The following is a 14,182-nucleotide window of genomic DNA, read 5'->3' on the forward strand; positions in this document are numbered from 1 at the left end:
TATTTGTTTTGTATTTTTTCTCCCATTTGTGAGTTCTGCTGATTCAGTATTTTTATACAAAAATCAAAACATCATTTGCTGGTATAAAAGGCATTTTAGCATATTTTCAATGTATAGAGGTTTTAAGTCCAGGTAAAAATAGATCAGCTATAAATTAGTGTATTTCACATACAAAAATTATCCTTATGTTAACATCTCAGCTCATAAACTAGTCACAAACTGCTTAAAAAGAGGCACTTAAAAAAATCTGCACTTGGCCAAAACCAATACCCATAAATTTTTAATTACTAGAAAACTCTACCAGCCCTTCTCCTTGTAACATGGTTATCAGACCAATATGCACAGTGATTATTGGGTATTATCAGCTGGAAATAGAAAACAGTTTCAATCTTTCTTGTTGCTTATTCCCCTCATTTCAAAGAAAGGCAGAGTGGTTACATCAAGACAACAGTTGATGCTTTCTTCCAGAATAAGCCCCACACTCTCTTGTGCTTTTGAAACAATTTGTTGAACTGTTTGCACCATTTGCACGTTCCTATGTGGGAAAACCCCCACTCCTGCTGCAGGTGAAGCTAAGAACTGGTGTTAAGCACTCTCATCTGACACTAACTTTTAGGCACTGTTTCTTTGGTCATATGCTGTTTAATCATGAAACATGCTGGTCCACAGTGGACAGTATTTTCATTCATCCTGAGCCTTGGCAACCTTGCAGTTTATTGCAACACCTGGCCACATGTGTTGATGCAGAACCCAATCCTATTTGTCCCTGAGCCAACAGCATTGTCCCAGCAGTGCTGGCTGTTTCAAGAGGCAGTCAATATCCATGTGAAGCCATGTTAATCATTTCCCTGAATACCCAGGGTATGGAGGGGGTGGGGGATACTGTATCACAGTCTGTGGGGCTGCAGTATAACGTGGAGGTAGGTCAGCTCGGTGCTCCATCTCATGTTCATAACTGTATGGTGGTGGAGCCACTGAAATGGGAGAAAAAAGAACACAGAGTTAAAAAACTGATGCAGCCTTCAAGTATTTTCTTGCTGATACCCAGACTTGCATGCAACTGATATAAAACTTCCTGGCAAGCCATTCATTTTTTTCACAGACTGCCATTATACAGTCAATTTATATCAATGTGAGTCATTGTTTATTGCCCTTTACTTCCCTCCTTAGCTACGTGCCTACCAACAGGCTGTGCCTGTAACAGTGTCTGAGTGCCTGTATGGCACATGATACCAGGAAAATGTGGTAGAGCTAAACATTTTTGGGGGAGAAAGGCTGAGTTTATCAGATCCATTCCCTTCCACCTCCTTCAGCAGCAACAGGCATTTATATAATGTCAAAGTGACAGCAGTCAGGGTTCTTGATCTCCACAGACACCTAAAACACCCTCTGGATCTCCAGGTGGCAAATACAGCAGCATCACACTTCCCAGGGCAAGACAGAATAGCTTGGGCTGAGGAAGAACAAAGCTTTCACCTTGTTCACATCAATGGGGACATCTGAGGAGAGCCCAGCATTCATAAAGTGGTTTAGGCATTTAGGAGGCAACAAAAATATTCAGAAGTAGCTGAAAACCTTTTCTCAATTACTTCTAATAACATTAAAGAAAAAGGATTCATTCACTGACAAAAAAGACAGTGAATGCTGCAGAATGATAGCAGGTAAGAACTAAAGGCTCTGTGTCAGCATCCAAATAGAATATTCTCTACAAATTTTAAGGTCCAGAGTCTGCTCATGTCTCCATTTATGTCACCACAGATGCTCTCCTGTCCCCTCCATAGATGTCTCAGGCAGGCTGGCAACAAGACAGTACTAGCAAAGAGTGGAAACAGAAACCAAGGATGTTTGTGATGGGGGAAGAGACTCAAATCCCACTGTGCCATGAAAAGCATGCTCTGCCCTCTTGAACACTACACTGCTGCTGTGGCTGAGGCAGAAGCAAGAGCATCCTCACACTTGCTGTTCCTGTCCAAAGCAGGTAATGGCAGGGGCAAGCCATGCAGCCAAACCAGGTCAGTCATTATTCCAGAAGTGTTCAAGACAGCAAGGAACACAGAAAACACTTCCAAGCTTCCCCATCCTCCAAACCCTGCTGCTGAGAGGAAGAGTTGCTCAAACTGATGCTTGAACTAGAGGCCTTGAGGTGTAGAGTCAAACTGCCTAGAGATTGTGTGTCATTGCAGGAGCAGAACTGGGGAAGAAAGGGTTACAGCCCTGGAGTTTTTTCACTTTGCTCTTGTTTTTACAGCTTGCAGCAACTATTTATTTTTGAAGTAGCTCTTCAGCAATGCATGGTGGAGAATATTGCCATTTTCTTTCATACTCATCTCTGTACACAAAACAATGTTGAAATTATAAGGATGATCAGAGATGCTTTCAATCTAACTGGAAACTAATACTGTGAGGGAGAAAACAGACATTAGAGATGGTATAACAAAGGAATACATAAAAAGTATTGCATAGCTTGTTGATAAGTATATATAATGCACCTCAGGTTCTCTGCAACCTTTGCAGCAGGAGGGAATATAAAAGTAGGGATGTCTAGGAGTGGGATGACAAGACTTCATGCATGGAACACCTCTGTGTTTTATTACAATGAACTCCCAAAGTTATCCCAAGGCAATTGCTCCTAAATCTGTAATTAACAATGTCACTGAATTGCATAAACACCATTATGCTGCATCCAGGGTCTGCTTTTCTCTTCAACAATGTGGCCATTTCCATATGGTAGATGTGGAATTGAGGCAAATGTGCCTTGCAGACCCCAGCTGGCTTGGTGCCACCTCCTTTGGTGCTCCCAGAGTGGTGCAAGTTGACAAGTGTGGTGCAGTGGTGACTCCACAGCAAGCTGGCTCATACACAGCTCTATGTACCAGCTTACACTCACTCTGGACACAACTGCACTGCCCCAGAGGCACGAGGGGTCCCTACTGTCCCCTGGGATGCTGCAGATCCTGTGACACCTCTGGCTTAGACCCTGTGCCTTCCTGCTGCTGCCTGCACCTCAAAAAATGACATCACAACAATTCTAACTCACGGAGAAGCTGGCACTGAGCAGGTCCAACACTCAGCTAACTGTGACTAAGGCACAAACAGGTACCTCAGCACCATGTCCCCACCTGGGACTTGAGGGGAGGTTAGAACTAGGTGATCTCTAAGGCCCACCCCAACCCAGTGCATTCTATGATTTTATAACCATTGTCCAAATTTGTACTCCAAATTCCAGTTCAGGCATGGCCAGCAGTCCCTCCTGCTGGGACATGCAGTACAGAACACCCTGCAGAGATGCCCATGGGCTTTTGTAGAAGCCACCTGGGATCCTGCAGCACCCAGCAGTGCTTGTGAGCTCTGGGCAAAATCAGTCAGCTCAGGTGCCATCAGACTCCACATCACCACTCAAAGCCTTTGCACTGTGGTCCACAGACCTTATTGTGCAGGTTCCCCCCTTCTGTGATATGCTTGGCCTCCATTATATTGGACAATGCAAAGGATCCAGCTGCACATGAAGAACAAATTAAAAAAACAGAACACTAAAGAAGAAAAAGTGATCTATAGCCAGAGAGCCTCCAGCACAGGGAGATGGAGGCTTATTTGTCCTGTAAAATGCAGCACTGCCCTGAGCAAGGACTTGACACACTCCTGCAGGCTCCATGAGCCACCAACCTGTGAAGTGTGTCCCCTGGCCAGATCTCCTTAGCCCACCCAGCAGCTGAATAAACCCTCCCAGACAGAGCTGTGCTGCCAGACTCTGCATGCTGAGCTGCCCTGCCTTTCTCTGCAGGAGCTGTGCTGTTCCTCTCCAGACTGAGAAGAGCCTCCTGCTGTAGTTACATTCCCCATTTATTTTGTGCCAGAGACTGAAATAGCTCATGCCTCAAACACTGATATAAAAGAGTTTTGCACATTATAACAAAAAACTGTATAAAAGAAGCTATAACCAAAGAAGCCTCCCTGAAGATACCAGACTGAAACTTTAGACTGCAAGTTAAACCACCTAGATAAGGTGCTATTGTTCAGTCATCTCAGGCCTAGGGAAAAACAAACAAGGCTAAGGGAATGTATCCACAAGAAAGCCAAACCCAGCAGAGATTCTTCCCTGGCTGGGTTTGGTGTTGGGGAGACCCCAGCCCACAGCAGCCAGGTTTCCTCTCCCCAAAACAAGGAGGGGCAGGAGTTTTTGGGTGTAACCTCTGCTCAGAGGCAGTGAACACCAATCCTCCCTTACACAAACTGGCCCAGCTGTGGAATCCCCAATCCCAAAGGCCACATCCATGGGACATTCATGACAGAGGCAGCTGAGAGAGTGCCTTAATCCATCAAAGACTCCCTGAAGTGCCCCCCAGAGTCATTCCTGAAGCCTTGCACCACAGGACTGCATGTGATGCAATGAACCCACAACCTGTTCTAAGGGACAATGGCAAACTCCCCCTGCCCCAGGGAGGTGCCTGGGTTTTCCTACCTGGCCTGAGCCATATTATCCCATTGGATTCTACACTTTTTGGGGGAACCATCACCACCAAGAAAACCAGCTGGAGAGGATCAATGAATGGAACATCATTGGAATCCATGGAGTGGTGATATTTTCCTCTTCTGTCTCTGTCACCTACCTTTCTGTCCCCCCATCTATTTTCTATTTCTTTCTCTCTCTCTCTCATGTCAAACCAAACTCATACTATTGTCACTGGCATATGGTCTCGTTTGCATCTTAATTTGGGCAGAGGCATTTCTAAGAATTCTAATAACCAGATCATGAGTGTGGAGCTGTAACTCTCCAAGGATAACACTCCTGCCATGACCACAGGCACTCTGGCAGGGCTGTCCCTTTGCCTCCTTACCTGGGTACGTGTTGATGGTGTTGATGTGGGTTGCTCGGATGACCCCAACTCGAGTCTCACGGGTGCTTTTCATGCACATGCAGATACAGATGGCAATCCCAGCAAGCACTCCCATCATAAATACTATGCCAAAAACAATTCCAGCTATCGCTGTGCCTCTGCAAGGGGAATGCAGACATGCAGTCAGACTCAGACAAATAATGTTATAAAGCAAAATTATTTTCTCAAGAGCAGCCTCTATGTGACAAAAACTGCATTTTAATTACTGAAAAGGCCTCATATCTTGATCCAACAAAAGGCATGATCCATCAAGGCATGTGAATATGAAAAATGAAAGACATCTGAAAAGAAAATGAGAAATTCTTTGAAAGTCACCTTTGCAATTGTGTCAGATCACTCTGCTGATTTATTATATATTAAATCCTCCTGTTTTAGGACCATCTAAATTTATCTACTTTTACTTACATTATGAGGAATAATTCCTTCCTTTTCCCCTCATCATGTATGATCTCTTTTTTTCTGAAAGGCATTGGTGTAGGGTTGTGAGGTCCCCAGGACAAGGTGAGAGATGAGAATTTGACTCCACGTTCTCAGAAGGCTGATTTATTATTTTATGATATTATATTAAAAGAAATGATATACTAAAACTATGCTAGAGAAAGGAGACATCAGAAGGCTAGAAAAGAATGATAATGAAAGCACTTGACTGACTCCTCAGAGTCCAACACAGCTGATGGTGATTGGTCATTAATTAAAAACAATTCCATGGAACCAATCAAAGATGCACCTGTTGGTAAACAACCTCCAGACCACACTCCAAAGCAATCAGATAATTATTATTTACATTTCTTTTCTGATTCTTCTCAGTTCTCAGGAGAAAAATCCTGGCAAAGGGATTTTTCAGAAAATATCATTGTGACATATTAGTATGATTTTCTTTTGAAAAGAAAGACCAAGTTATCCCCAGCAATATATTTCAGAAGCATCCATGTGCATTATATACTTTCACAGAATATTGTCATTGTTTTATTCTAGGTCAAAAAGTCCTCCTGCTGTGCTTCTGAGCCCACAGATTAAGGATAGCATCCTCTTCTCAAGGATGAGCAGCATAAAGCAAAGCAACACCGCCATTTCACACATTTGCTGCTGCAGCCAGCACACATATCTGAGGCTTACACAATTTCTTTTAAAATGATCCAGAGGAAAGAATTTAACTCGACTCCTGAAATAATGAATCAGAATTTCCTTGAAATTTTAATGTAGAGAAAGGAAAGAAAGCTTTATTGTACTCACACACTGGAGAAAAACCTTGGAAAACCTCAAAAAAAAGAACCTCACTAAGAGACACTGAAGAGCTTCCAATAATACTGAGAGCAAAATCAGCCTTTTTGATGAACCCTGCTTCACTCAGGTTAGTTGCCAGCTACAGGCAGTTAAGCATGTTATATGAAAGATGGTATTTATAGCCTACCCTTTCATGGAAAAAGCCCAGTGACTTGACAGAAATATTCTTACTTTGTGCCTCTCTTCATCTTTCAGCAAAGACTCCAAATTGCAACCTTGCTGGCAACCTTTCTACTGAATATTTTAAGCAATCCAAATTGATAGTTTGTCAGCATGAACAAGCCTGACTAGGAATTACTGCAATGTAGAGAATACAACAGGCACTGCAATACCACAAATATTAAGAGGAGTCTAAACCATAGTTTAGATTCCCCATAGAAGCATGGGAAAACATAGCGGGTCTGTTTTTCAAAATGCTGATCGTCTGCTCACTTCAAAAAACTGAGCAAGAATCAGGATGGACTCAATACTTGAAAACAAGATCTTCTATTTGGGAATCTAAATATGAATTTAAGATCTTGTTTTTAGGCCCCAGCTGTTCAGGAACTTGGCCATGATTTGCAGTACAATCACTTAATTGTGCAGCATAAGTAAACACAGAACATATGGTGTTAAAATAAATACACTGCCAGAGAGCTAAATTGTTTTCTGCTGTTCTGTAGCAATGAATGAAGAGTGTGCAGGGAGAACAAATCTGGTAATGTTCTGCAGAATATATGAAGCCCTAATCAACAAAAACCTAACTCATGACAGCAAACACCTGGCTGTAAAACCAGTAGCTCAAAATGCCCATGAGATCAAGTGCTTTGCATTAACCACCATGAGTAACTGAGAAACACACTTAGAATAACTGGCATCTAAGAAAAAAGAAGTCTTTTCCTTTCAGAGATGCTCTTGGAAGAAAATCAAGGCAACAATATAACTGTCTTGAGGGAAAATGTCATAGGAGACAATAGTTTGATTCAGAAGATGCTTTAAACCTTGACTCTCTTCATGCCAGAAGATTCTCTAATAATATCACAATTAAAAACTATGGTACCCCTTCTACAAATAAGTGATTCGCTACCGCTTTTGCTACATTCACTTGGTGGATGAAGCTCTGTAAGCACTGCATCAGAGTTGCAGGGAGCTCCTTTATGCAGAAATAATCCCTCTCCCAGCTGGATTCCCAGCAGCAGAAGCAGTCACTGCTGACCACTGCCCTCCAGTCCTGCACTGCTCTGTTCATGGTCCACTGCTGCCCAGCTCCCATGTGCCTGGTACACTCTGCCTGGCTGATCTGCTAAACCCCAGAAACCACAACAGCTCCTTGTGCTTCCAACCAGCTGCACCCTGAGGAAAACTCAACCTCCATCCTAGAAGCACATAACACACAGCACACATTACCTTCTCAGTGCTAAATTAAAATTCCTGTGTTAATAAAGCCCATTGTATAACACGGTTTAAATAGTTTACCTTCACCATCCCATTTACTCCAGAAGTGTTCAGCCAGATTCCATACCCCATTTGGGCTGAGAAATGGGCTGCACTCTTCATTGGCATGACGCAGCTGTAGAAAGCCCCTCTGCATCTGCCTCCACCTGAAACTCAAAAAGGGCTGAAGTCCACTGTTGGAAAAGGCCTCTGAGCCTAAGCACAACTATACTGATCGAGAGGACTCAAGGAGATGTACTCTTTCAAATGTACATAACAGAATACATCTAACTCCATACCACCAGCTAATGGTGAGTCAGAATGCAAACTCACTCTGACTCACAGACCTGCCCTTAAAGCCCCTCACAATGGCCCCAGTGGAACCAGGAGCTTGTTGCCTCCACTTCTCAGGCTGCATCTTCTCAGCATCCAATCCTGGCAAGAGAGTGGTCATGTAGCAGCTTTTCTGGGCACACAGCACAAAAAGAAACGTTTGTTCTTTTTGTGGAAAGCCTATGACTAGAATATAAGTGTTGGAAAATCCCAGCTTTACAGAGACTGGGCAACTGAGAGGCATTTAAAAAGATTTTATTCCAGTATCAGTCTCATTGAAGGGTGAGACATAAGAGATATAAAACTCATTGCTGTTCTATCAGAACCCAACCTATTTCCTGGTTACAATACCTTATAAATAATTTTCAGCCTATTAGCCTTTGCCACACAATGCTGCTAATACTTCTAACACCAATCACCTATTATTTTACCCCCCGTGGTCTTGCTACAATGCATCTTTCACAGTTCTAATTCTCCAGAATATCTGGTCTTTTTGCAAGGCCATCATTTGAAACTTGTTTCTAGTTCAATCTCTCTCTCAACAATGTCATCTCTATTCCATGGCCTTTCTAAGATCAGCACACCTTATCTCAGAGTTTGCATAGAAATGTACAAGACTATGTGAGCTTTCAGTCAGGTTTTGAGAATTCTTTACAACTCCATTTCTCACATATATGAAGAAAAATAAGCATTTTTTTTTTCTGACATGTTAAGGTTTCTCTTTGCCCTGTTACAGAATTTTTGAAAATAAATATCCTAAAAGCAAATATGCCTTTTTATTAAAGCCTGCTTGCTTTGTCCCTCTTTCTCTTATTGATATTTTAGATTCTGTATAGAGACACAGAGGAATACAGTGGAGTTTAGAGCTGTTCAAGGGAAAGTGCCCAAGAGAAAAGTGACACCTTTTGCAAAAGAAGACTAAAGCAGAAGAAGACTTGGAAACTACACAGCAGAATCACAGAGCAACTAGGAAGTTTAAAAAAAAAGGGAAGATTTTGAAATTGAACAGTTTGAAGGAAAACATTATGCAAAGTCCTGACAGGGGAGGTAAAACTTACCCTGAGGAAGGCTTCAAGCATCAGCTCTTTATTGTTCTTCAAGTACAACATTTTATACACTTCATCCTACATGCCTGTCTGCCCCCTGTACCCTTTTGTAGTTGTTCAGTGCACCTTGGCACTCATTGCTCATTACCTTCAATACTGTTCACCTGTCCTGCACAGCTGTAGCCCATCAGGGGTGAGGCTCAGCTGCAGCCCCACTCCCAATTTCCACAAACTGTGTGCCTACCAAGTTCTTCACAGAAACAAAGCCAATGAAGAGGAGGACTGCCACAGAGAAATAATACATGGGAAAGTAAAGACTGAGAGGGGAAAAGTAATTTTAAAGCTGTAGAAATGTCAAGAGACACTGTCAAGATAAAAATCAGCTATTTAAAGAAGCAGCTTTTCTCCTGTTTTTAGCAACATCCCACTGGAAAGAATATAAATCTCATTCCCAGCTTAACATTTCTGGCCCAGACAGATTGGTTAATTTTTTACTGTATCACTTGATGGATTTCTTTTCTGCAAACCTGTCTAGCCTTGAGCTAAGCTCAGGTAAATTTTAGGACCCACAGCCTCAGGTGGCAAAGAATTTCCCGGCTTAACTATAAAAGAGCCATATAGTCACAGAATGGTTTATGTTGGAAGGAACCTCAAACACCATCTAGTTCCAACCTCCCCGCCATTGGGAGGGATGTCTTTTACTAGACCAGACAGCTCCAAGCCCATCCAAGCTGGCCTTGAACACCTCCAGGGATGGGACTTCTCTGGACAACTTATTCTATTACTTTGCCACCCTCTCAGTAAAGAATTTTTCCCTAACATCTAATCTAAACCTGCCTTCTTTCAGTTTAAAACCATGATGTGTCTGACAAACTGTCCCCTCTGTGACTATTCTTAATTAAATATCCAATAGTTTTCTCTGGGGATCCCAGCCCTCAGCTCATCACATACCAGCTACCCCTTCCTTCTGCACTGCATGTGATTTTACAGACATTTAGAATCATCCCTGCCAGCCAACTCTTCCCCTGCAGAAACCTGGTCCCTCTTGGCTGTTGTGCCTACAGATTCCTTCATGCCTTGAAGCCCTGGCCACTCCTCACTGCATTTTTTCTCAACCTCTTTTGCTGTTTCCTGAGAGCATGGTATTAGATTTGTCTTTCTTGACTGTCAAACAGTCAGGAAATAAGGGTTTTTGGCACTGTTTACCATAGTACCAAGTCTCATTTCTGAGAGTAAAGTTAGTCCAGAGCCCACCAAGTCCTCTGGGAGCTTGGGCTGTTTCCCCCTGGATGTACCATGGAGTGTTTATGGATTTTCTGCCTCAGTGCCTGGGCTCCTGTCCTTTGCTGCAGGACACAGACTCAAGCACAGGTGAGCTTGAGCCACCAGTTTTGCCAAAGCCCAGCACACTTTATAATACTGCATCAATTTAGAAATTCTCATTGTAGAAGGGACAGTGCTCTGCATCAGAGATGCATTTATACTGGCATAAAGGTATTTTCAGCCTGAAATTGCTAATGTTAGCAATTTTACAACAATTTGACCAAGTATGGCATGTTGCTAGAAACATGTGAGGATCAGTATTCCCACTGTCTTCACAATATTCATTACCATGTTACTGCAAGAAAGATGTGCCATTCTCAGACTTCGCTCAGCTCAACTCTTTCATCTCATCATCTTTCCTAATTCCAGTTCTTTATTAATTCCCCAATTAATTTATTGCCAACTCTCTGTATTTATGATTTGTTGGCACTGTACCTCTAGAATAATATTAGTAACAATGCATGCAATAGACTCTGAAAAACTACTGCCAATATTAATTAATGCCCTTTATTTTCTCACCCTTTAAGGCATTTGAAAAGAAGCACTGTGCAAGTGTCTAACTGTGACAAAGCTGATAAATGATTTTTTAAAACTCTCAGAGATAAAATAAAACAAAAAAATCAAAGATCTTTCATACTCTGATCCAGATATTCTTGTTTGGGAAAAATTACTATTTGGACTCAGACTCAGTGTGATTCAGAGGGAGGCAGTGTTGGACTATTTATCCAATTTGGTTGGCAAACCCCTTGGTTACTTGGACTAATAACAACTACAGCAGCAGCACTGCTCAACTTTCACCCCTCTAAGAATCAAAGCACAAGAGAAGTCAGGATGACAAAGTGGGCTTCCAAAAAGTTATTAAACCCCAGGTATAGATCACTTTTGGCAGCTGGGTTACTGAGTCTAGACACCTAGGAGAATCACAGGGTAATGGTATTTCTAGTAATTCTTAACATATCCTCTCTAACATTGATTTTAGTTATAGTAGCTTCTACAAACTCCATAAGGTCAATGCAGGTGAATCCTGCAGCTCCCCTTCTGGGGAGTTCTTGCTGAAGCAGCCTAAGTCACTATTCTGACTTTTGGACATCTTAACAGTTAGATCCTGAAATCTCTGACCTATGGACAGTCAAACCTGCATTGCTTTACCCAGGAGTGTATCTTAGATGGTATTTGGGAAAAATGCATATTTTATGATTGGCTTTTCGCAAATATTAAAATGAATATTATATGTATTATGTTAGAAAGTTACGCGATGTATTAATTTTCTTCAGTAATGTGTTAAATATAGTTTTAGGTTATAACATAATGTTAAAATAGAAACTATGCTACCTAAGATCTTTTTCTAAAGAAAGGACTCGCACCGAGACAGCAGCCACAGGACACCTCAATCTTTCAGAGAAAGAGAATTTATTGCTTCATTATCAGAAGAAACGAACTTCTTCCCATCTCGCTCAGCCATGAAGACGCCGTCAGGATTAAGAGGAAGAAGTTGACACTGACCAGACAGAATCCTGTGTTTGAATGGAATTTATGCATCATGTATGAGGTGTATGAATATGCAACAGGCTGTTGTTTTTAAGGGTTTTTCTTCTGTTAACGTGTGTCCTTTTTTTGGGCTTATGCTGCCCAGAAAGAGGCACCCGGACGGTCCGTAACTCTTCGTTTCTATTGTCTCGTATTGTCCTAATCCAAATTGTCCAAATTATTAGTACTCTAATTATATTGCTATTTTTATAACCATTTTATTACTATTAAACATTTAATTTTTTTTTTTAAAAGTGATTGGCATTCTTCACAGTATTTCTGCCCAGCCTGAAACCAAACCTGTAGAGTCACAGTTGCCAGAAAGAATGATAGTTCAGCACCTTTTTTTTCTATCTGCTGCCTGCCTAATGCCTGTAACAAAACCTCAAAACAGCCACAGATGACGTGATTTTGGTGTGACAGTCAACATTCTGCACAAAGACACAGTGAGACAGTGTCAGCGAGACAACTGTGCAGACACTGAGGGAAATGGTCAAGAGATGGGGCTTTTAACACTTTCACCAAGGCAGGATGCAAATGGCACACAGATTAACTGATTTTTTAAAAAGGAAGGACTGCAATTGCTGTAATAAAAAGCAATTCCTCAAGCTTTCCTCAAGATTTCCAAGTCAATGGGCTATACAAGAGAAGTAAATGCTAGGTATGGAAACCAACAGAGAACTCTGTCAAGCTTCAAGGCATCTTCAGAGATGCCCTTCCTTACCTTGCTGTTTCAACAAGGAAGCTGTCTTGTCTTCATTGTTTCACAGCTCTCTATCCATTCCAATCAACTTCAGTTGCAAAGTTTTGCATAACAAAGACTGGTCCTTCTTGTATTTCTCTACATAAAACCATTTCCTTGACAGCCTTTTGCCATCCAGCCACTACTGCAAGCATTGCAGCATGAGCTGTTGGTGCAGACAACACCACAGAATTTTTGCCTTTTCCTTTTATATATTCTCTGTATTCTTTACACATGCGTTTGTAGCTCTGTAATCTATCATTGTATCTGTGGCTAGTTTTCCCAGTACTTTTCCCTACCTTTTCCCTAGGCAGAAAGACGAAACATATTTCAGAGCTCCAAGCCCCATGGGGTACAAGGCCCCATATCCTATCTTGGTTCTTTTTGGGAACTAAGGCTGAAAACCAGCTCTTCAAGACACATTTTCACAAACAAAATTTAGTTTCCATCTGAGGGGGGAGGATTCAGAGAAGGTTGAACTGTGGGAAATTGCATCAGCACTTATGTCTCTAATTGGTGATTTCTGTCAATTATGCTAATTTGCTAAACTTACAAAACTGCATTCACCCCATGTGGGTCTGGGCATTTTGTGGAAACTTCCGTACCTGCCCCTGGAGGCCTCTAATAAAGACCAACCTTTGTATCAGCTCCTATACTGATATTATCTTGAAAGTGTGTTGTTTTATTTCTAGGTTTAAGTCATCACTGGCAGAGCTGAGAGTTAACCATCCTCTGCTGCCATATTTCCTTGACCTGGAATATCTTTGTTTCATTGGTTCCTTAGCCAATGAAAGGGAATTAAATGGTAATTTGCAGAAAATCCTACAGCTCCTAACATGATAACCATACCTATTGATTGCAGTTTCTGTAAAAAAAAAAAAAAAAAAATAGCAGCAGGACTCTTCATTTCATTTAGGGGGCAGAGTGTGAAAAAATTTAGACTTTACTCATCTGTTTATTTAGAGCTGGGACCTAATCCCCAGACAGGGCATCCTCCAGGCATTTCACAGAAGGGCCTGTGTTAGCACAGCAGAGGCCAGGTGGCTCAAAGCACAGTGACGCCTTACGATTTTAGCTTTCATATTTTTCAGATGCTGTACTACATTAGTGTCTAACTCTGAATTTCATACAGAGTGTTAGTTGTCACAGTTTTGGAGACAAGCATGCAATAAGAACACAGTGAGTTCATGAAGGAACAGCTGAGGTTTATTGTTGGGTGTTCTTTTATAGGCTTCAAATTTCCTGTGCTTAAACATCTGATTGGTTGGAGTCTTAGCACCGCCCAGCTCACTGGCCAATGATACGGCTGCATTCAGGATTCAATGGGATTGGCTGAGGTCCCCCGTTTGAGTTTATTAACATTAATTATCATACCCAGGGACTTGTTTACTTCTATTCTTTAATGAGCTAGGCTGGTTGAGTTGCTGTCTGTTATGGCCAATTTATCTGTGCAGCTTCAGACCGGCTGTAGCGCTGTCACATTTAGCAAGCTCTCATCATAGTTTGGTCAGACAAAACAATCCTTCCAGGCCTGAGAACCAAGGTTATCATCACAGCCTCAGGCTTGAAAAGTATAAACAAAAGTAAATAGGGGAGAGCAAACTGGAGGAATGTGACTT

General features: G+C 41.8%; 1 protein-coding gene across 1 annotated transcript in view; it reads right to left on the minus strand.

Moving 5' to 3' along the window:
• Positions 1–840: 840 nt before the first annotated feature.
• Positions 841–14,182, minus strand: part of CYYR1 (cysteine and tyrosine rich 1) — a 29,015-nt gene continuing 15,673 nt past the window's right edge. The window contains exons 3-4 of the mRNA XM_054270232.1: positions 4,836–4,993; positions 841–974 (exon numbers count right to left, since the gene is read on the minus strand). Of these exons, the coding sequence (XP_054126207.1) occupies positions 841–974; positions 4,836–4,993 (292 nt within the window). The remainder of the gene's footprint in view (positions 975–4,835; positions 4,994–14,182) is intronic.

This window comes from Melozone crissalis, unplaced genomic scaffold, assembly GCF_028551555.1.
Source record: "Melozone crissalis strain CALT ecotype California unplaced genomic scaffold, PUWL_Pcris_2 ptg000009l_1, whole genome shotgun sequence".
In the NCBI taxonomy this organism is placed as follows: Eukaryota; Metazoa; Chordata; class Aves; order Passeriformes; family Passerellidae; genus Melozone; species Melozone crissalis.